Source organism: Haliotis rufescens, unplaced genomic scaffold (genome assembly GCF_023055435.1).
Source record: "Haliotis rufescens isolate VD_foot unplaced genomic scaffold, xgHalRufe1.0.p SCAF_1, whole genome shotgun sequence".
NCBI lineage: Eukaryota > Metazoa > Mollusca > Gastropoda > Lepetellida > Haliotidae > Haliotis > Haliotis rufescens.
This window is the reverse complement of record NW_025963779.1, coordinates 47,009,158-47,031,502: the sequence shown is the minus strand read 5'-3', so window position 1 is coordinate 47,031,502 and position 22,345 is coordinate 47,009,158. Positions and strand designations below refer to the sequence as shown.

The 22,345-nt window shown below is 38.5% G+C and overlaps 1 protein-coding gene across 6 annotated transcripts in view; it reads right to left on the bottom strand.

Annotated features, from left to right (window-relative positions):
* Positions 1-19,776: 19,776 nt before the first annotated feature.
* The window catches only part of LOC124136464 (tumor protein D54-like), a 48,991-nt gene continuing 46,422 nt past the window's right edge, over positions 19,777-22,345 (bottom strand). For 4 of the 6 annotated variants that reach the window (XM_046502385.1, XM_046502380.2, XM_046502381.2 and 1 more), the window contains one exon: positions 19,777-21,994. In XM_046502385.1, coding sequence (XP_046358341.1) covers positions 21,866-21,994 — 129 coding nt within the window. In that variant the 3' untranslated portion in view covers positions 19,777-21,865. Of the gene's footprint in view, positions 22,214-22,345 lie in introns of all 6 variants that reach the window. The other 2 variants (XM_046502382.2, XM_046502384.2) reach the window with 2 other exon arrangements.

Sequence of the window (22,345 nt, the reverse complement as noted above, 5' to 3'; positions counted from 1 at the left end):
GACATTGAAAATCTTAACCTATATTTGGCCATTGCACTTTGACAATACTAGTTCCACTCACTGTACACAGCTCAGAAACCACTGGACCAGTTGTTGTTCGTCATAGGGCTCAACATACATGTCCCTTTGTTTTGTGATATTTTAAATTTTGACCTTGACCTGACCTTGACCTGACCTTCGAGTTCAACCATACTGAAATTTAAAACTACTTCGAAGTAGAGTGAGTGAGTTGGGTTTAACGCCGCTTTTAATAGTATTCCAGTTATATCACGGCGTGTCAGCTTAATGTGGGAGGAAAGCTCGAAGTGATACAGGTCTCAGACGTTTACCACTTCGGTGAAACCCACGAGCACGGGTACCGGTGCTTCGAAGTAGAAACTAGTAGTATAAGTAATGATGGTTCTTGACCACTTCCACTGGAGCCAGATTTATATACCTATACTGCTACTACAGAGGGATTTTTTTATGCAAAAAAGATGATGTGATTCAATGATCGTCATGATACTTAGCTAAATTGGCTCTAGCTCACCACCACAGAGGTAATTTTTATACAAAAAATTATGATGTGATTAAACTAAATTGTAATGAAAATATTCTCTATTATTTTTACTCATACGCATACCATTATTTTGAACAAAGTGATACAATATTTTTACTAAGTTCTTCGTTCATTTTACTAGGAGACCAGACTATATACTCTTTTTTCGAAATTGGAAAGAAACTATTGATGATACAATATATACCCTGTGGTAATTCTCACCATTTGATTGGCTTGTAGTTCTCCATCATTATATACTTATGTAAGCATTCGTCTAAATTATTGTATTTTTATGTGGTGTGATCCAACGATAGGAAACATTCTATTTTTGATCTCCAACCAGTTCTTTGGTTTTGGCAAGGAATAATTGACACACTTGTCTCCCCTGTTCTATGAACTTTTTTTTATCGTGTTCGCTAATACCACTGGTCTTACGAGAATTGGATCGAATCTCCTGCTTCATTGTCCCCCGCCGCGCGAAAGCGCAGAGCAGGGGATATAGTATTCACGACCGTCCGTACGTCTGTACGTCCGTACGTCCCACCTGTTTGTTGCCGCGATATCTCAAGAACTAAACGCTGGATTGTCTTCATATTTGGAACTCTGGTGTATATAGACTCTGCAGACACCAGTCGGTTTTGGTGACCTTGACCCCATTTTCAAGGTCACAGCAGGCAAATCTGCTTTGGGAGTTGGAAAACGGTGTTGCCGCGATATCTCAAGAACTCATCGCTGGATTGTCTTCATATTTGGTACTATGGTATATATACAGGCGGGGGACATTTCGTCACTTTGTGACAAATACTTGTTGTATTATGAAATTATTATTGTTCTGTTTGAATGAACCAAACCTTCCAAATGGCGTGCTGGTTTTCTTGGGGGAATTAGTCAGCAAAGAGCCGGAGTCACAGGAGACTAATCACAATTTTATTTACAAGAACAATTAACAATGAACAATTTACAATATCTTAGATCTGCTTGGTTAGAGCATCAAACCCCTTCTGCTTAACATTTGGCTTCTGTATGTATTTAACAAAAATTAGAACAATAAAAAGGAATATGATTGGTTGATACACGTTGGGTTGTGCCCTTTGCTAAATGAATGGCTAGACAGAGGGGAATACTTAATCCTGTTAATCCTGTTGGACTGGCACTAAACTTGTTGACATATTTACTTGGTGCTTTGAAAGAGATTATGGTGTCACTATAGACGAGCTTGTATTGGGGCTAATCCTTAACGCACTATAGACAAGCTTGTATGGGGGCTAATCCTTAATGAGTCTAAATTGAAGTAATTGCTGAATGTTAATCTAATATAGGTGATGACAGATTTACTTAAATAAAATAGTTCAAGGTAATCTATAAGACTATGTAGACATATCTTTTGTCTGGGAGATGGGGTCTTGATACCTTAGGCTAGCATTTATCTAAAAGCTTCAAATCTATTAAACTATGTAGACATAACTCTTGTCTTATTGAATAGTATGTCTAGGAGATGCGCTCCCGTTACCTTAGGCTAGCATCTATCTAAAAAGGTATGTAGACATATCTTTTGTCTGGGAGATGGGGTCTTCAAATCTATTAATCGTTTCACTCCTGGCCGCTCAACCCTAGATAACCTCGCCCGACTAGAGCAAGATATTAAGACAGGACAACTAAATAAACAATATACCACAGGTATCTTCTTAGACTTCTCTAAAGCTTTTGACATGATATGACACGACGGGCTAATACAAAAACTTTAAAAAATAGGACTCAAAGGTCAGATAATAAACTACATCCAGGACTTCCTAAACAATCGTAAAATAACCGTGGGTATAGACCAAACACTATCGGACCAATGTCCCCTAGAAAATGGCACTCCCCAGGGCAGTATCCTCAGCCCCACCCTCTTCAATATAATGATAAACGATCTATTCAAGGGCCTATCCCCTAAACTAAACACATCAAAATTCGCGGATGATGGAGCCTTCTGGATCCGCACTAAAAGCATTAAAATGGCTTAAAATTTACTCCAAAAATCTCTAAATAAAATACAACAATGGGCTGACAAATGGGGCTTCTCCCTTAACTCAGAAAAAACAACAGGAATAGTATTCAAACATAAAAACATGAAACCCGCCTCCCCAATCCTCCAGCTAAACAACCAAACAATCAAATTTCAAAAACAAACCAAATTCTTAGGACTTATTTTTGATGAACATCACTCCTGGGATGCTCACATCCAAAACCTAACAACTAAATGCAGTAAAGACCTAAACACGCTAAGATGCCTAACTGGCTCTAACTGGGGAGCCTCCAAAGATACCCTCCTCTCACTCTACATATCACTAATTAGATCAAAACTAGACTACGGCTGCGCCATATACAAAACCCCCTAAATAACTCTCTATCTAAAAAACTTGACTCAATACAATATCGGGCTCTCAAGCTAATTACACGCACCCAACATGGCACCTCCTACACTTCACTTCAGGCCTTAACAGGAGAAATGCCACTAAGTCTAAGCAGGTAACAGCTAAGCTTAAATTTCTGGGCCGCGTCCCAATCAAACCCTCTCATCCAAAACTTATTAAACCAAAACATCAGCCCCAAAAACCAAGCTCTAGCTCGTAAACACCCCTTACTTACCCCAATATCCCAAAGAATAACAAACTACCTAAATGAACACCAAATTAAAAATCTTAAACAAAACTGCTAACAATCAAATATCTTCACCCCTAAACTTAAAATACCCAAAGTAGACACAACACTAGCCAGCCAAGTAAATAAACAAACCGACCCAAACATAGCTAAAACTACCACACTAGCATACATACACGAAAATTGGCCAAATTGGTGTCACATTTACACGGACGGATCTTCAGATCTGACCTCCAAACACACAGGTTTCGGAGTCCATACCACACAACCAACTAAAACCACACAATCCTTCCGACTCCCAAACAACCAATCAATATTCCCAGCAGAACTAGTCGGCATGGCCTCAGCCCTCCATAATCCAGAATCCAAAAACCACACAAAATCCTAATACTTACCGACTCCCTAAGTGGACTGCAAGCCCTCCAAAACAAAAATACAAAAAAACAACCTAAATTAATAAATCAAATTCTTAAAAGCTCCAACCACCTAACTAAGGCAGGCAAACAAATAACATTCTTATGGATCCCAGCCCACGTAGGAATATACGGTAATGAAAACGCTGATAAAGCAACTAAACTATCCCTCAAAATCCCAGAAATAAGCTTAAACTTACCCATCTCAAAATCAGAAATTAAAAGTGTAAACAAGCAAAAAATCACCAAAAAATGGCATAACCTATATCTAAACTCAAATAGCCAAATCAAAAGTACTCAGTAACTAACCAAACCAAAAATTCTCCATCCATCAAGAAATATCAACAGAGTAATCACCAAACTCCAAACAGGACACACCAACCTAAATAACCACCTAAAAAAAATTAAAAAAAATTAAAAAACACACTACAGGTAACTGCCCTTACTGCAAACAACTAGAAACCCCAGAACACGCACTCATCCACTGCACACACTACCTAACACATCGAACCGCATTACAAACCACCCTCAATCTAAACAAGGCTCTCACTCTACAAGCAATACTAAACCCACAAAATAAACTAGAAAACTTCAAGGCCTTAGGCGTATTCTTAATCAAAACGGAACTAATAAAACGCATATAAAAACACAATAATCTACCAAATCAAAATCATATAAACAAACAAACATCCACCATACCCAGCTCCCTTAGTTCCCCTCCCCAACCCCATCGGCATCTATTCCAAATCTTAAAATTCCCAAATTCTATATAAGCAACCCCTAAAGCCCACTCTTGGGTTGCACACACCACTTCCGCCCCTTTCGGAAACACATTAAATGGCCTGGCCGGGCCCGTGTGCGAAATACGCATCAGTCGGAAAGCGCACGTTAAATCTCCAAAGTAAGTAAGTAAGTAAGTCTATTAAACTATGTAGACATAACTCTTGTCTTATTGAATAGTATGTCTAGGAGATGCGCTCCCGTTACCTTAGGCTAGCATCTATCTAAAAAGGTATAACTGAAACTACTGATATTTTATATGTGCATTTTACCTGATGATAAGTTTTACTTGCTGAACTATAATTATATGAAATGATGTATATATATATTACACCATGATAACTCATAAAAGCACTTGATGTGGAACTAATTATTACAGGATAATTTAGAATAAATGTTATATCATGATAGTATTGTATTTGGTTAGTTCTGACAACACTAAACGAAACTCCTTCTCGGATATCTTACAATCAGCCAGTGCTGTTGAAATATGATCCTCAGTGCTGTTCGACTTTGCTTCAGCGAGTATCCGAATATTATCATGTTTTAATGCTTTCTTTTGCAACCTACAAGAAATAAATTTTATTGCTATTCCTGCCAGTCCTGAGACTCCGGTTGTTACTTCCATACCAAGTACGATAGGCGCGGTGATTATAGTTGATAATACCGGCTACACCGAGTCCCATGCCAGCTGCTACAAGCACAGTGTCAACTCCGTCGTCGAGAGCATTCACAGCTCTGCCATACTTTTTATACAAATCAAGTCTCCCTCTCCTTTTCTATTCAATGTTATATGTCGATTATTTGATGTAATCGAAATCCACCAACAGTATCCATCTTTTCAGGTACTTCATCGAGCGCCATATACAAACCCATAATGTATATTATTATATCATATAATAGTCTTTAATTGGTCTTGCTTCAATGTTTTGAGAGTATACATCAGACTTATTAAATGTATATTTTATACGGCATAAATATCGTAGTAAGCGAAATGCTTTCACTTTTATTAACTTGGACTCCCTCAAGGGTTGCAACGGGTGATACTCCTATATAAACAATACTGCAACGTTGACGCTCGTGTTTCTTGAGCCATATTATTGATAGACCTAGTAATATTTCAAAGGCCTCTACCGGTGCATCTCCAAACAAGACTTCAATAATAAGTGTAGAAAGATCAGGTATAGCATTCAAGTTATCTTTTATATCATTGAATTCAGTAACCAAATTTAAACTGACATTTTTTAATGCTGGACGACTCAATAACATATGACCTGGGCGACTAACACACTTTTTCGTTTTGAGGGGATATAAGCCCCGAGTACGATCCCACTATTCATTATCTTAGTTAATTGATGTCCCTTACCCGTCGTCACATATGGTGGAGCAATGACGTTATTCAGTAGCCACTCGAATTTTGCTTCGACCATAGTCCATTTATTATCATCATTCGGAGTAAAATTGTATGAAGTGTTTTTATTGAGTCTACTAACGTCGACATCATTTAAATCTCATAGATTACCTGTGAATGTAACTTCTTTCCGCTTGTATACATTATCTTGAAAGTGTAAAGCATATAATTTGCCCTCGATACCTGCTTTATCAAATCCTTCTGTGTCTCCAAGATCGGAAAGCGCAATTGTATTACATTATCTAAGGTTATGCGTTCCAGGGAATCAACCATTATTTATAATATGGAGTGTTACACTTAAGTATCCTATATGTACAGGTTGGTGTTTTACATCTAATACAGAAATTTTGAGGTCTGAAATAATACCCCGCTCTAACTTTTTATATTGTAATGATGAGAAAGATTCTGTTCTACCGCTATTGTATTTTTCATCTTTGACTGGAATAGCTCTTAGCAGAGTTGAAGGACTTTCGAATTGAATATTATCCGTTGTACTGATCTGATCAAGATGGATGCACAACTCTTTATAGGGAACTAAATCAGGCAATTTAACTCCATGCAATGTTGTGTAGGGTGGTATATCAATTGTTTCAAATGCAAGTGTGGGTACTAAGTTCTCTTGAAGAACTACATCCTTTTTTCCACTTTTGAATCATTTTGTGTGAGACTAGCTCCCAAAGGCTTAAAAGTTTCATCATTGAGTGAGCATACGCTGTAATACCCATCAGGTATAGTATGCCATTCTATACCTAGTAATATCTTATTATTTTTCTCGAAGCACTTATATTGGTTCACCGCGGGTAATACGTTACATCGCAGAGAGCAACTTCAAGTTGCCCAGCCAAGTTATAGATAGTATGAAGCAGTTGAATAGACTGGCCATTTGTTTTTCCCAGGAGTCTAACATACATATTAAATATACAAAGATACTATATCATAACTTAAATATGAAATCAACTTACATTACGAATCAGTCGATTTTAGTAAGTGCCTCTGGTGCTTAGTTTTTTGTTAAATTCCCAGATATCTTTGAAAAATACAGGGTCACGGCAACTAGCGATATAATGGTGCATGATTGGTTCCACAATCCAATGCAATTTTGGCAGAATCAGTTAAACTTTGTCATATGGTGTGCAACAACAGGATGTGGTGTATCTCTTTATGCCCCAGGATTTGAACTAAATAAGTCTGTTTTATCATTTCACGTGTACTATCAGATTAAACGTATACTTAAAGAAATTAGTGTTCCATTACCGCAGGATCGAGCATGGAATGCATCAAATAATCCGTACAATAGGTGGGCATTTGAACGTATTTGTCAGGAATTTAATATTTCTATGAGTAAAGATTGGCGGCTGAGTGGAGTTCACCATGGTCTAGGTATTCAATACGCTGGTGCACACTCTGTTAAAGAAGTCAGTGATGATTTACTGAAAAGAGGTCGGCTTCTTCCGAGCTTTGCTCTCTCGAGTAACGAGTGGAGAGACGATCGTATGAACTTTAAGGGTGGTGTTGCTTTCACCGTCCAAAAGTTTGTGCAAATAAACGATATCGCAAACGCTTGGAATGAATTTCTTAATGATAAAACAGAAAATAATTTTAATAACCCAGGATTTGAAAGAGTTAATGAATCAATAAGAACTTATGTATGGGCAATTCTTGGTGCACAATTGAAAACACGAACGTCCATTATCGGTTCTGGGACGGCGCTCGATGCACAAAAACAGTTTGTTGCAAACGTAGAGGATGCTATTAATTCACCAGTTGACATACCATCTTCTATAAGACGTTATCAAGATGTATTACAGTACGCTCAATCCAAAGTAGACTATGTTTATGGGGCAGGACTATACATGTCTCCAAGTAATATTGAACTTAAGATCGGCCAAGTGATCGGCTATAATACTAAAATTGTGGTTGTTACCGATCAACAAAAAACAGGTTTTAATTCAGATATTAACACCGAATTAATAACGCAAACAAACGCAGGCAAAACGGGAATAGTCAAGCCAATGTCACCACAGTCATCTACTGACGCACAACCACAAGTGCTATCACATATTGCAGCTAAAAATCAACAACATATCGATGAAAAAAAAGCGCTCATAGTAGGTGGAGTCGCGGCTGGTGTACTCATGATTTGGATAAATAGTCTTTAACGGATAAGTACAACATCCCGGTAATTGCTACGATCAGTGCCCACAAGATTTGACTAAGCCAAGTGGCGGTCTTAGCTAATAAATTCAAGAGCAGGAAACAATACTCCCTATTATCCCGGGAAGTGCAGACGCGGCTTTCCCCCCGAACTTTACCAGTGCTTATCCTAATGCTTTTAAATGCTTTTTTATCCACTCTTTTACACCATCCTTATCACTAGGAGGTGGTGAGGGTGGTGTGGGTGGACCACCACCACCGGTTAATGCGAGAGTCAAAGTCGATATAATAAATCCCAATGTGGTAAAAATACTGGCAATGGTTATCCCCTGTTCTCTGAACAGTGTTTTAATCTTATCGGCCAGTGTAGTATCATCGTTGAGGACTTGATCGATAATTTCTCGAATTCGACTGATTTGTGAATGAAGTGCCTTTCTATTACTCGAAGCAGCTTCAAGGCGGGCTGATCTTTCGTCTTCTAAGTTACGCAATCTTTCCGCAACGAGACATCTACTGAATTCATCCCCCGCCTGTTCAAGTTTTGTTTTCTCATATACTATATGCTTGTTGAGTTCAGATAGCTTGGCTGTATTATTGATGAGTTCTCCCCGCATTGTTTGCATTGCCTCGTCAAGGCCTCATAATTCCCTAATACTGAGCTCCGAGGATGATGGTACCTGTAACGGGGGATCATGAATGGTGGTAAAGATTTTTTCCGTCTGAGGCCAACTTCGAGCTTTCTTCCAAATTATCTTTATCTATGGCACCGAGTTCAGTACGCACAGTCTTAAGAACCTTAGTAGTCTTCGCAGAAAGATTTTCTCGTGAGTATTCTACAAAACCTAATTCATTACGAACAATGTTGATGCCATGTTTACTGGTCATCGTAGACAAGGCTAGGGGCTTACGAGTATGAGAATTCATAAGATCAATATCCGGAGAGCCACACAGTCGCAATATTCCTTTACTATCTATCATAAACTTATAAGGTTACATAATTTCAATATAACAATGTCTTCGCAATAAGGACCCAAGTTAAATCCACAACGTAGACTTCGGGATCCATTAGAGGTCAAAGCAATTTGTCAGTCTATAACTAATAACCCGAGGCTATTGATCAGAATCAAACACTTCTGGTTCGCTTTCCTAATCTTGGAGCTCACGATGTGTTAGTTCCAGGAACTGCCCGACTATCATTTACGATTAATTTGACTTCTACTAACACTGCAAGGGAGCTTGTTCAGAACAAAGGTCGTGCAATTGTTAAGAAAATTGCGATTAAAATTAGCGGTAATGAAATTTTGAGTATTGACGATAGTGATGTATACTTCTGTTACATGGATCTCTGGAGAACGGCTAAAGAACGGGAAACCTTACAGTACCAAGGTATTTGTAATCAGAACACATTGAGACTGCATGTGGGTGCTTCTTCTAGCGATAATACAATTGTAGAAGATAAAGCCGTTGCTGATGCATTTGGTAACCGAATCTATATTGCTAGATTTATGAATTACTAGATAGTCACATGCCCTTCTATCAAGCATCCCTAGGCGATAGGTTAGAATACGAACTCACTTTCAATGACTACGGCAGAGTAATCAAAGCTACTGAAGATGCTAGCTATTCTATTGACAATATCTCACTGGAGTATGATATGATAACAGATTCTGAATTAGCCAGCCAAATTCGTAACCAGTATACCGGAAGTTTAGCCATTTTGTACGATCTTGTGCTTCGACACTGAAAGATCACCAGGAACAAAAGAGATACGACGTGGAATGTTAATCTAAACGTCCCCGCGAGATCATTGAAGGGTATTTTAATGTTGTTCGAGGACCCCTCTGAAGCATTTCAAAGAGATACCGAGAAGTTCTACAATCCCAAGATTACAAAAGTAGAATTGACTATCGAGGGCGTGCCTAATCAACTATATCGTCAAGGCATGCGAGCATATCAACAGTGGGATGAGATTAAAAGTCTCCCTTCTATAAAACAAAGCCCAGAAGTTAACGTTGTCGTGAAAGATTTCTCTCTTGGGGATGTATCGATTGCTGAATTCCTTACCACTAAGTATGCGCTATGGCTCGACATGCGAACCACAGACAATGACCAACTACACGGTAGTGGGCGGAGAATAGAAAATGCCAGCGAGGGTGTTACTATATAGATAACAAAGCCCTTCGAAACGGCTGGTAAATTAAACATATATTTGTATGTGATTATGGACGCGCAGCTTAATTTACAGAATGGAAGATTTGTGCAAGCAATCTATTAATAATCTTTTACCTATCACTGCGCTATCATCTGCAGGCAAATGGGTTGCGGAAAAACAGCTTTTATTCTAGATATTTTACAAAGTCATTATCGGGATGTTTTCAACCATATTATTATTCTGTGCCTGACTATAAGCGTTAATAAAACATACCTATCGAGAGATTGGGTAATGAATGATCCCGGGGTGTACAAAGTTCATCCGGGCGATCGTTTACAAGACTGTTTACAAGAAAGGTCACGAAAACTACAAAGGAGATTCAACCCTTTTTATAATAGATGACTGCAGCGCGAGTAAAGAACTTACCAAAAAGAAAGATATGCTTTCATATTTAGCATTCTCCGGAAGACATACTCAGCATAGCGTTTGGGTACATATTCAAACATACAACTCTGTCTTGAAAGATCTGAGAGAGCAGACCAAATGGGTAGCCCTATTCCATTGCAAAGACCGAGATTCATTTAAGGAATGTCTACATGATAATGATGTTATTTCTACCAAGCTCGAACGAGATAAAGTCAGAAAACTGTTAGCAGAAACGAAGCACTGTAAACTCGTATTAAAAACCGATCAACCAGCTGCTTATGCAATTGCTTAGCAAAAATATAGCAAAAATTGCAACTGCTGAGCATAATTATAGCAAAATTATAGAAAATTATAGAAAAAGTATAGCAAATTATAGGAAAGATTTAGCAAATGTAGCTAAAAAGTACGATAAATTGAACATTAGCGTTTTTTATGTAATAATGTGGTTTGAAATCCTCATTCTTTTGCAACAGTTTATTATTTCGGGCTGTATTGGATATGCAATATTTTATTATGTTAGACTTAAATATCTCCTCAGGTATTACGTTATGGAATGCGATGAACTTATCGAACAAATGCTCCAAGATGAGCCAGAACCTATGGTAGATAAATCTTTAGATAAACATAGAGAAAGACTTGCGGCTTTGGTAGCCGGTGGAAAATGTTCCCAATATTTGGGGGGAAATTATACCACTGGAAAAAATTGATAACATGACCGATGACGAAATTAAAAAACTGTACACGTGTTACGAGTCTAGACTGGGAGCTACCATGACTAAAACAATAGGTTTGGCTATGTTACAACTATACACAGTTGTAGCTCGTACGTTTCTTCCTATCCGGGCAGAAAATCGCATGTATTTATGCGAATCTCTAGAGAAAGACCCATTCATCAAACACACTATAAGCACAGTAAGCTGTGAGTTTTATCATAGATACGGAATATTCTTAGTGCCACTTACCACCACTATAATAACGGCTATTCATTGTCAATTTAAACATACGTGCCCACTTACTAATAATGGAGACGGAAATACAACAAGCACAATTCCCGATTGCACAACAAGGGAACGAGGAAACGCCGATTGCACATCCACCACAAGCGATTGCATCACAAGTCAGAGTGACTAAGAATCCTCGCAAAGTCGCAGCTGGTAGGAAGGGTGCGCCAGCGAGGAAGGCAAAACTAATACACAATACTGAACATAGCACGATTAAAACTTGGGCTCCCTATGTACTAGGAGTTGTTGCTATAGCAGCGGTATGGTTTTATAAGACCGGAGAAGAGAAAACACCACAAGTTCAAAAATTAGATGAGGTTCAATTAGAGTTAAGCCCTCATTTAATGTTATAAAGCAATGACTACTCCAGTTACAGACAGTAAAATGTTGGTAAACACAACGTATCATTCAGCGGTGGTCAGTGGCTTGGCCCGTATAGCTAAAATGATTACTAAAGCCACACCACCCAAGCTAGATTTTAATGGTTATGATATCGGTATGATGGTTCTAGATGTAGGACCAGCAATGGCCACAAAAGATATGCTAATACAAGGGCTTATCCCAGAAGAGATAACTCAGTGTCATGACTGTGAGTTTGAATGCAAGCTATATAAGAAGACACTAACTGGTCTGTTTACACTGTCATTTGTGATGTATTGTGTGACCATTCTGCATTCATTTGTGTTTTTAACTTATTTAGTAACTTGTGGTTCTGGTTGATCATTTCAACATTTGATGATGTGTTGCAATGAATAAAGTATGTATGTATTATTTATACTTATTTTTGCGTTTTTAATTTTTGCGATTGAGTCTCATTCGCAAAACTCGCAATACTCAAACGGTCGCAAAAAATTCCCTGTTTACAGTATTTATTTTCTACTCTGAGGGAATCAAACGCTAAAGAAATTGAAGAGGAGCGTAAATGACATAATAAAGCATTAGAACAACTCAAAGAAGCCCAGACAGAGGATGTTGAGATTAGATTTTATTAATGATGAACTGCGTAAACAAGGACATTCAAATCAAACGTTTAAGAATGTTGAATCTGCCATGCACGAATACTTCCTTGTTTATGGAAAGAAACTTGAACCAATACCAAGACCAACAATAAGTTTATACACTGTCAGAGGCTCAGAAAGACCGCGAGATAGTATTTTTAATGTTTGGGCTGTCGGTAGTTGCAATTTTCACCTACAGAAATACGTATTAGCTATGATTTATCAGCTATTAACCCTGACTGCTGTGTCTATTTTTAGCTACACAATTACACATAAGCTATGATCTATTACTTATCGGCGATGACTCAACTGCTCACCAGTGGAGATGTGATTTGCATTTAGACAAATGATATGATATATAATCATGAATCTGTGCAGATTTACACTCATGGGAAAACAAATTCAATGCAACCGATGTTGCGTCGGTACATACTGCGGTATTCATCCTTATTACATCAGACAAGGAAATGTAAATTATATGTGTTCTGTATGTGGGATAGGGGTCAAAGGTCGTTATTGTTTATGTAAGAAACACGGCGCTGATAGGGTCAGGAACCAGATTATTAATGCTAGGAAGAGAGATTAGATCAACGAGAGGAATAGGTTTGGGAGAACAAGTGTTTAGATATATGAAAAAGGTGAGGTGAGGTGAAATGGGGTTTAACGTCGCATCCAAGATTATTGCACATATATAACGACGTGCATGTACGTGTGTGTGTTTGTGTGGCTGCTTGTACTAGTCCGGACTGATGCCGATTTATAGTGCTAGCTCACTGAGATACCATGCCGCAGTTTAACATGAGTACCCCACTCAGACACATTTTACTGACTCTGAGCCGACCAGTCCTTGTTTTGACCCCTTAATGCAGAGCGCCAGACAGGGTAACAACAAGTACCATCTTTTAACATTTTGGTATGACGCGGCCGGGGAACGAACCCCGGACCTTCCGCTCTCCGGGTGGATGCTCTACCACTAGACCACGGAGGCGGTCGATATATAAAAAAACAACCATTTAGACATTTGACTCATTTTGCATATACCATTAAATCACCATGGTTTTTGTCAGAGAGTTGAAGGCTTTGGCAAAACAACGTGGTCTACATGGTTATTCTTGAATGAGAAAAGCTGATTTGATTGATTTACTCGGTTTGGAATACAACAAACCTCAGACTGTCAGAGAACTCAAAGTTCAAGCGAAAAAAAGTTGGCTGAGAGGTTATTCTCGAATGAGAAAAGCTGAATTGATTGATTTACTGAATGTTGATAAAAATCAACCAGTTGATGTTGATAAAAATAAACCAGTTGAGTTAAGATTTGTTCCCACAGCCGGCGTTGGTAAATACCTAAGAGGTTGTAAGATGGATTTTAATTCCAACATGGATGTTAATGATGCTAAACCCATTGTTTCGAGCAAAATTAACGAGGAGTTAGATGATTTAAATAGTATAAAATACCAGTTGACGGTTAAAATGTCATTGAGTAAAAATGACACAGAATATACCCAACCTTATTTCCATAGCAATGAAGAAGTTATAACCAAATCTGAGCCTATAAGCGCATCATTAGATGCTTCAATTCAACGGATACAAGAAACTTTAGAACGTTGGACTAATAGAGGTTCGGGTTTGTCGTGTGGATAGAATCTATAGTTTATATTTAGATATAGCAAATTATATGCCTTTCAAAGGTGGATGTTATATAGATTTACCCTTGTATTATAAAAAGATAAAAGCTATAATTAATGTAAAAAATAAAGGCGATGACTGTTCAGAATGATGATATGATCTGCATTGTTCCCCGCAAACAAACATCCTTCGAGCTATCCCCAAAACGATGGACTCAACCTTGATGGTATAGAATGATCTACACCAATCTCGCAAATTGATAAGGAGGAAAAGCAAAATAATTTAGCTACAAATGTTTTCGGACATTCTTCTAAAGGAATTGTACACAGGATAAGCTCCACCCCAGAACATCTTCCCAGAATCAATTTATTTCTGATTGAAAAAGATGGTAAATATCATTATACGTTGATAAAGAGTTTAAACAGACTATTATACGATCAAACAAAACACGCGAGAAAGAAATATTTTTGTGAAAGATGCCTGCATGGATACAGCAGACAAGATCTATTAGAAGCGCCTAAAGAAGACTGCAGAGGTGTTGGACAGACTGCTATCAGGATCGATATGCCTAAAGAGGGAAAAAATATATTAAAATTTGAACATTATTGTAATCATATGCCAGTACCATACATAATTTATGCTGACTTCAAAGCACTTATGAAACCGATAGAAAATACCAAACATAATACTGAATGTAGTTTTACATACAAAACTCAAGAACATATTCCTTGTGGGTTTGGATATATAGTTGTAAGGTATGATGGGAAAACAAACCCGTCCGTGATTTACAGAGGTCCCGATGCAGCGTGAAAGTTCCTAGAATACCTACAAAATGAAGAGAGAATAATCATGGAAAATTTATCGTGTAAGAAACCCATGTGTATGACGAGGGATGATTGGAGGTCCTATAAGAAGTCAACGAGTTGTCATGTTTGTAATAGACCGCCTCCGTGGTCTAGTGGTAGAGCGTCCGCCCGGAGAGCGGAAGGTCTGGGGTTCGATCCCCGGACGCGTCATACCAAAAGACGTTAAAAGATGGTACTTGTTGTTACCCTGTCTGGCGCTCGGCATTAAGGGGCTAAAACAAGGACTGGTCGGCTCGGAGTCAGAATACTGTGTCTGAGTGGGGTATTCATGTTAAACTGCGGCATGGTATCTCAGTGAGCTAGCACTATAAATCGGCATCAGTCCGGACTAGTACAAGCAGCCACACAAACACACACATGTACATGCACATCGCTATATAAGTTCAATAATCTTGGATGCGACGTTAAACCCCATTTCACCTCACCTCATGTTTGTAATAAACCCCTGAATGGGGATTCTGTAAGAGATCATTGTCACGTCACGGGTAATAATCGGGGAGCCGCGCATAATGAGTGTAACTTGAAACTAAAAATGAATTCTCAAACAATACCCATCCCGTTGTGTTTCACAACCTTAGAAGAAATTATTCTCATCTCATTATGCAAGCTATCTCAAAGACCGATGGCGGCTTCACGTGCATTCCTATTATATGGAAAAGTATATATCATTCTCGTTGACTAAAACTATACATTATACGGACAAGGATGGGAAAGCCAGAAAAAAAAAGTAATGGGCTTAGATTCATAGACACCGTACAGTTTCTGTTATCTTCCCTGGACAATTTAGCTAATGCAAACAATCCCGATGACTTTGCAATAACAAATCAATATACTGATCAGATTACTCGTCATTTGTTGTTGTGGAAAGGTGTATATCCTTAAGAATATATGGATGATTGGTCTAGATTTGATGAAACTAAATTACCACCCCTTGAATCATTCTATAGTAACTTAACAGAATCTAAAATAACCGATGCCGATTATGAACACGCTCTGACGGTGTGGGATAAATTAGGTTGTAAGAATTTAGACGATTATCACGATCTGTACTTAAAAAACGATGTACTGTTACTCACCGATATAATCGAGATATTTAGAAAGACATGTTTAAAATAATACAGCTTGGAACCGGCATGGTACTATTCCAGTCCCGGACTATCGTGGGATGCATTGTTGAAGAAGACCGGTGGAGAACTAAAACTACTCGCCGATTACGATATGCACTTGTTTGTTGAGAAAGGATTAAGAGGTGGTATATCAGGACGGCGAAAAGGTATTCTAAGGCTAATAATAAATTAGTGGAAGGATATGATCCGAGTAAACCTGATATGCACATATTATATCTCCACGCCAACAATTTGTACGGATGGGCTATGAGTCAACCTTTACCCATGGGTGGTTTTGAGTGGGTCGATGTGAATGATATCCCCACAGATTCCGTTGCGAATAAAGGGTACATACCAGAAGTTGACTCGGAATATCCAAAAGAGTTGCACAAAGACCATAACAGTTATCCGCTAGCTCCCGAAAGAATGGTTAATAAAGATTGGATGTCGGAATATCAACACTCCTTGATTGGTAATACTAGGTTAGCTAACGTAGAAAAACTTGTACCAAATTTGATGGATAAGACAAAATATATAGTTCACTATAGAAATCTCAAGTTATATCTATCATTAGGTATGAAACTAAAGAAAATACACAGAGTTCTAAAGTTTGATCAAAGCCCTTGGATGGAGCCCAATATAAGGCTGAACACAGATTTAAGAAAGATGGCTACCAGCAATTTCGAAAAGAACCTGTATAAGCTCATGAATAACTCAGTATTTGGTAAAACTATGGAGAATCTAAGGAAGCGTGTTGATGTTAAATTAGACAGATCTAATGAGGAAGAAAGACTCAGGAAACTTATAGCCAGTCCGGCTTTTAACAGAAGCAAGATATTTGGTAAGGACTTAGCCGCACTACATATGCAGAAGAGTAATATAAAATTCACCAGACTGGTGTACGTTGTTATGAGTATTCTTGACTTGTCAAAACACTTAATGTATGACTTTTATTACAACAAACTTGAGAAGCAATACGGCGATAGATCCGAGGTGTTATAAACCGACACAGATTCTTTGTTGATGGAAATACAAACTGAGGATGTGTATAAAGATATGGCAGAAAAAATAAATATGTACGACACGAGCGATTACCCAAAAGATAATCCACTGCACAGCGTAGTAAATAAAAAGGTGTTAGGTAAGATGAAGGATGAATGTGCTGGAACCCCTATAGCGGAGTATGTAGGATTAAGACCTAAGATGTATTCTATAAATAAGTCTGATAATGGGGAGATAAGAAAAGCTAAGGGTGTTAAGAAGTATGTGGTAAAAAAGCATATCAAACACGAACAGTATAAAGAAGCATTATTCAATGGTAGAACATTCAAACACGAGATGAACACTTTCAGAAGTGACAATCACAGGATATATGGATTAAGAATGAACAAGACAGCATTATCCCCCTTAGATACAAAGAGATGGATTGATAAGGATGGTGTAACTACCTATGCTTATGGTTACTTAGGGTGGTAATACTGTATCGCTGGGAACTATGAGCAACTCTTCTTGTACATATCCCCTGCCCGGTCCATCTTTAAGATAATAAAGAATAGGCTCTCCTTCTTTCATAACCAACTGACTAATGTTTTATATCTTAAAGGACCAAATCGGATCGGTTGCACGACGTTGGCCTCCTTCGAGTTGACTGGGCTGGTATAAATATCTTACGCTTACCCTATCCGGTAGTTTTTGTTCTTTGCCTCTCCTCGGTGCTGAAGATTCGGAAGTCACAGATTTCATTTTAATCGCATTGGATGGTTCTTCCCGATTAATCTCATTACTTCATTATTCAGCGCTGATACAACAGCTGATAATCGTGTCACCCATTCGGTTGATCTTAATAGATCTGATTTCATTTCAATCCCATACTGATATCAAAACAAACGTTCCGCTAATGTCCAGTTAAATCATTGAACGATAGCTTGACTACGGTGGGCCTCTTTTTCACCACGCCTGATTGTGACATCGTGCTTTGTTAACAGTTTAGTTACTGATCCCATAATCTCGCGACCAGTATCTACTTGAAATAACTTGGGCCATTTTAGTGGTCCACGTTTATATATGCGACTCAGTGCATTAGCTACTTCTGTTGAATCTTTCGAGGTTAATGGTTCAGCCTCCTTGTAGCAACTAGCCACATCCACTACGGTTAAAGCGTATTTAAATGTTTTGCGTCTTACCTTATCATGGGGAAGAAACAAGAGGTCTGCTTGATGAACTTCATTCGTTGTAAAAATATCAAACTTCTTCCTCAGGATATAACGCGGTGCCAGTACCCCGGTAGGTCTATTTGCTACATCGCTTGTTTCTTTAGCCAATCCTTGGCCACATCTTTAGATACCTAAGCCGCAGTGGCTAATCTTTGTATTGCTCCTATACCTTTCCAATATCCTCGTGGGCTATAGTAAATTTTATCCATTATTAATTAATATTGATGATTCTTCTAATACAAATCATGACAATCATTGAATTGCATCATCATTTATGCATAAAAAATTTTAAGACTTTACAAGCTTTGAGGAAATGGTGGGAGATGAGCCTGTTTCTGTCTTTGCAAGCAGTCCTACTAAATAACGTCTGGGGAAAAACTGGGAGAATGATACTAAATAATAAAGTGTATTCTATGTATTCTACCCGTGTTCTTGAACTTATTAAAATAAAGTGCTATTACTATTACATACACCACAATTCTTTTTAAATGTTGAATCTGCATACGAAATGCAATTTTATTTTATTCCAACTGACACGGTGGTCGACACTTAGTCTTTGGAGGATACAATGTAAATTTGATGCTAATGATGTAAATCCCTGAATTGTCTGGTCTAGACTCGATTATTTAGAGACTGCCATCATATAGCTGGAATATAACAAACAAAACTTAACATACGACCCATGAAGATCCGGGTCAGAATTGGTCTTCAGCAACCCATGTTTCTTGTAAGTGGCGACTATGCTTGTAAGAGGCGACGAACGGGATTGGGTGGTCAGGCTCGCTGACTTGTTTAATGCATGTCATTGTATCCCAATTGCGTAGATCGTTGTTCATGATGTCACTCACTGGAGTGTCTGGACCAGACTTGTTTATTTACAGACCGCCATCATATAGCTGGAATATTGCCGAGTGTAGCGTTAACAAATAAACATTTCTTAAACAAACTTGTCTGTAATTACCATTAGGTCTGCTTTGTTGCACTTATTTTTTTGTTATTTTTGGCTGTGTTTTACTTATTTGTACGCCATTAACATGGATATTACGATCATACCAAACTGAGAAAGATATGTTTTATTGACTGACTGCACTGAATTATTTAACTCCTGGACGTCTGATGAAACCTCCCGGACTCTCATGGATGATTCTGGATGCCCCCCAGATGTTCCAGGACAAAAACACCTATAAATTTTACTCTGAGTGGTTTCAGGGTTAGAATATGACCTATGACCACGGGCTTGAATCCTGGTTCACCCTGATTACGTTACTAGGTTCGTCCACACCTACACCCAGTTGACACGCCCTGATATAACATATTTGGACAGGTGCTCTTCTAATCACTTGAGGCCATATTTTCATTATTTATGCAAGAAAGTTTCAAAGGATTTTGTGTTACTGTTCCCTATTCCATATGCATTCTTGTAGGTAAAACAGATTCACAATTCAAGAACATATTGCAACATTTTATTCCACATAGGCCACAAGACAAAGTTGTCCTCTTTTGGTGAGACTTAGTTCTCACACCTGGAATGTCTTACTTGAGGCAGTACCTGTGAACCATGAGGCCCCCTAAAGCAGGTGATGAGGGAATAAGCCACACATGAGGCTGTTTCTGCCAACATAGTCTGATTCCCATGTTATTCGTACATTATGTTATTTGGGTACACAAGTCTTTCTGGTTCCCTAGATGACATGGCTTCAGCTGCCAGCTCATAAATGGCTACAGGAGCTGAGATCAACAGCTTGGACACATCATAGGTATGTATAAACAGTCTCTTGGTTCACAGGTACTCAACATGACTAAAGTAATATCAAATGCTTTAACACTCATGCAGATATAGGGCACAAAGAACACTGTCTTGAACTGTTATTATCATCAGTTTTGTAGTATTATACAAGTACTTACTGTCTTCCCTCTCCCAGTCAGATGTAGCATTTCACTGTCATACTTTCCAGTGATTAGTAGCAACATTTCGCACTTTGGTGAAGCATCATGAATGACATTTGGAAGTCATGCAACATGAACCATATTCCCAGTTACATATCTACAACATCTATATATCACATGACAGAATTCCAATATACATTTTGCACCATATACATGTGGCAGAGGATATCTCAGTTGCATCCAGTGAGGACATTTAACATACATCCATTAACATCATGGAATCATCTAAAGGAAATAGTGTAAATAACATAAATTATCATGGTAATTCAAAATAAATATGTTTGATTTACTATACTTGTGACAAAAACACATAGAAATGGGTTTGATAACAATGTCACACAAGGCCGTGTGCAGTTCACCTCACATGAACAAGAGTTACAATTTATGGGTAATGCATGCATACTCTTGAATCAGAAATATCTGCCCATCTACACCAATAAACACACTTAGCCCATCAAGAAGCACTGTGCTTTGTCAACAATGAATGTAGAAATGAGAAAGATAAAATGCTTGTTATGGCTGGCAGTATAATTTCATACAGTTCAAAGCATATTTACAGAAGAGGACCAGTCATCAGTGTGGCACAGGAACCACCACATACATCTCATCTCCAATTCCAACACATCTGCGTTTTCAGCAAATCTGTGAGGTGGTATCAACCTTTGAACTGAGACATTTAGCATCTTGCCATGGTTACATACTAGCACCTGACCCTAGTGAGGTCAGACAATATAAGAAAATTTAAAGGACATTAGCAACTTCGAAGAAACAGTAAGAAAAGAAATTTCACATAAGCTCAGTGTGGAAATAAGCCAAAGTCAAAAGTGTTTCTTTTTAGGGTTAAATATGTGAAGCAAATGTTGAAACACAGTATGTACACTGTATTTTCATTATGTTTATAATATTGCTTTTAGAACCTCTTCAACACGAATACCATACCAATGGAAATCCTGCAGAAACACATTTAATACTGACATTTCAGTTGGACACATACAATGTGACAGCATCTACTACTAATTGCAAATCCTACATTTCTATATGAAATCAATAGCAATAAGTGCATAAAATACTTGTGGAAATATACAATTATCTCATAAGTTTAATGCCTATGCCTCTTCTTTTACAGATTTCTGGGCCGCAAACAGAAGGGGGTGGGGGTGGGATGGCGAGGGGTGAGGGCGAGGTGTGAGGGCGAGGGAGAGGGGTGGGGGAAAAGGGGATTACATTGTATTTGTGTTTGTAATTTTGAAAATGTGTTGATTATCAGCACTTGTTTCACATTCTTCCCAAAGGTCTTGAATTAGGTTCTAGTACATTAAAACAAACCTACTAACAAGCAAGATTTTAAAGAGGCACACATTTAATTTAACAGCATTAAAACAAACAAAAAATCTTTAGTTAGGGAAAATGAATGTACTTTCAGCAAAAGAAAATGGCCTAATTACGACTTCTCCTCAGTTTGAAATAATTGAGCTATATATTGTCTCATAGTAAATCAATCATACACATAATGTGTTTGCTTTGTAAAGTGGGTTATTCTAGCGAGAATCTGGAAGATGCCAAGTGTAGAGGATGTATGGCACAGCATAGCTCAGAGGGGCACCTTCTCCTCAGGGAGGCTCCCAGGAGTGGTGGGGGACTGGACTGGATCATCATCCCCAGCTGACTCACTCAGCTGCTCATCAATGCTGGTGCTGGAGCGACTGCCAGATACACGGGCCTGCAACAGTCACTGACACATCACACACACGTTCATCAATGCTGGTGCTGGATCGACTGCTAGACACACGGGCGTGCAACAGTCACTGACACATCACACACACATTCATCAATGCTGATGCTGGAGCAACTGCTAGACACATGGACCTGCAACAGTCACTGACACATAACACACACGTTCATTAATACTGGTGCTGGAGCGACTGCCAGATACACGGGCCTGCAACAGTCACTGACACATCACACACATGTTCATTAATGCTGGTGCTGGAGCGACTGCCAGACACATGGACCTGCAACAGTCACTGACACATCACACACACGTTCATTAACGCTGGTGCTGGAGCGACTG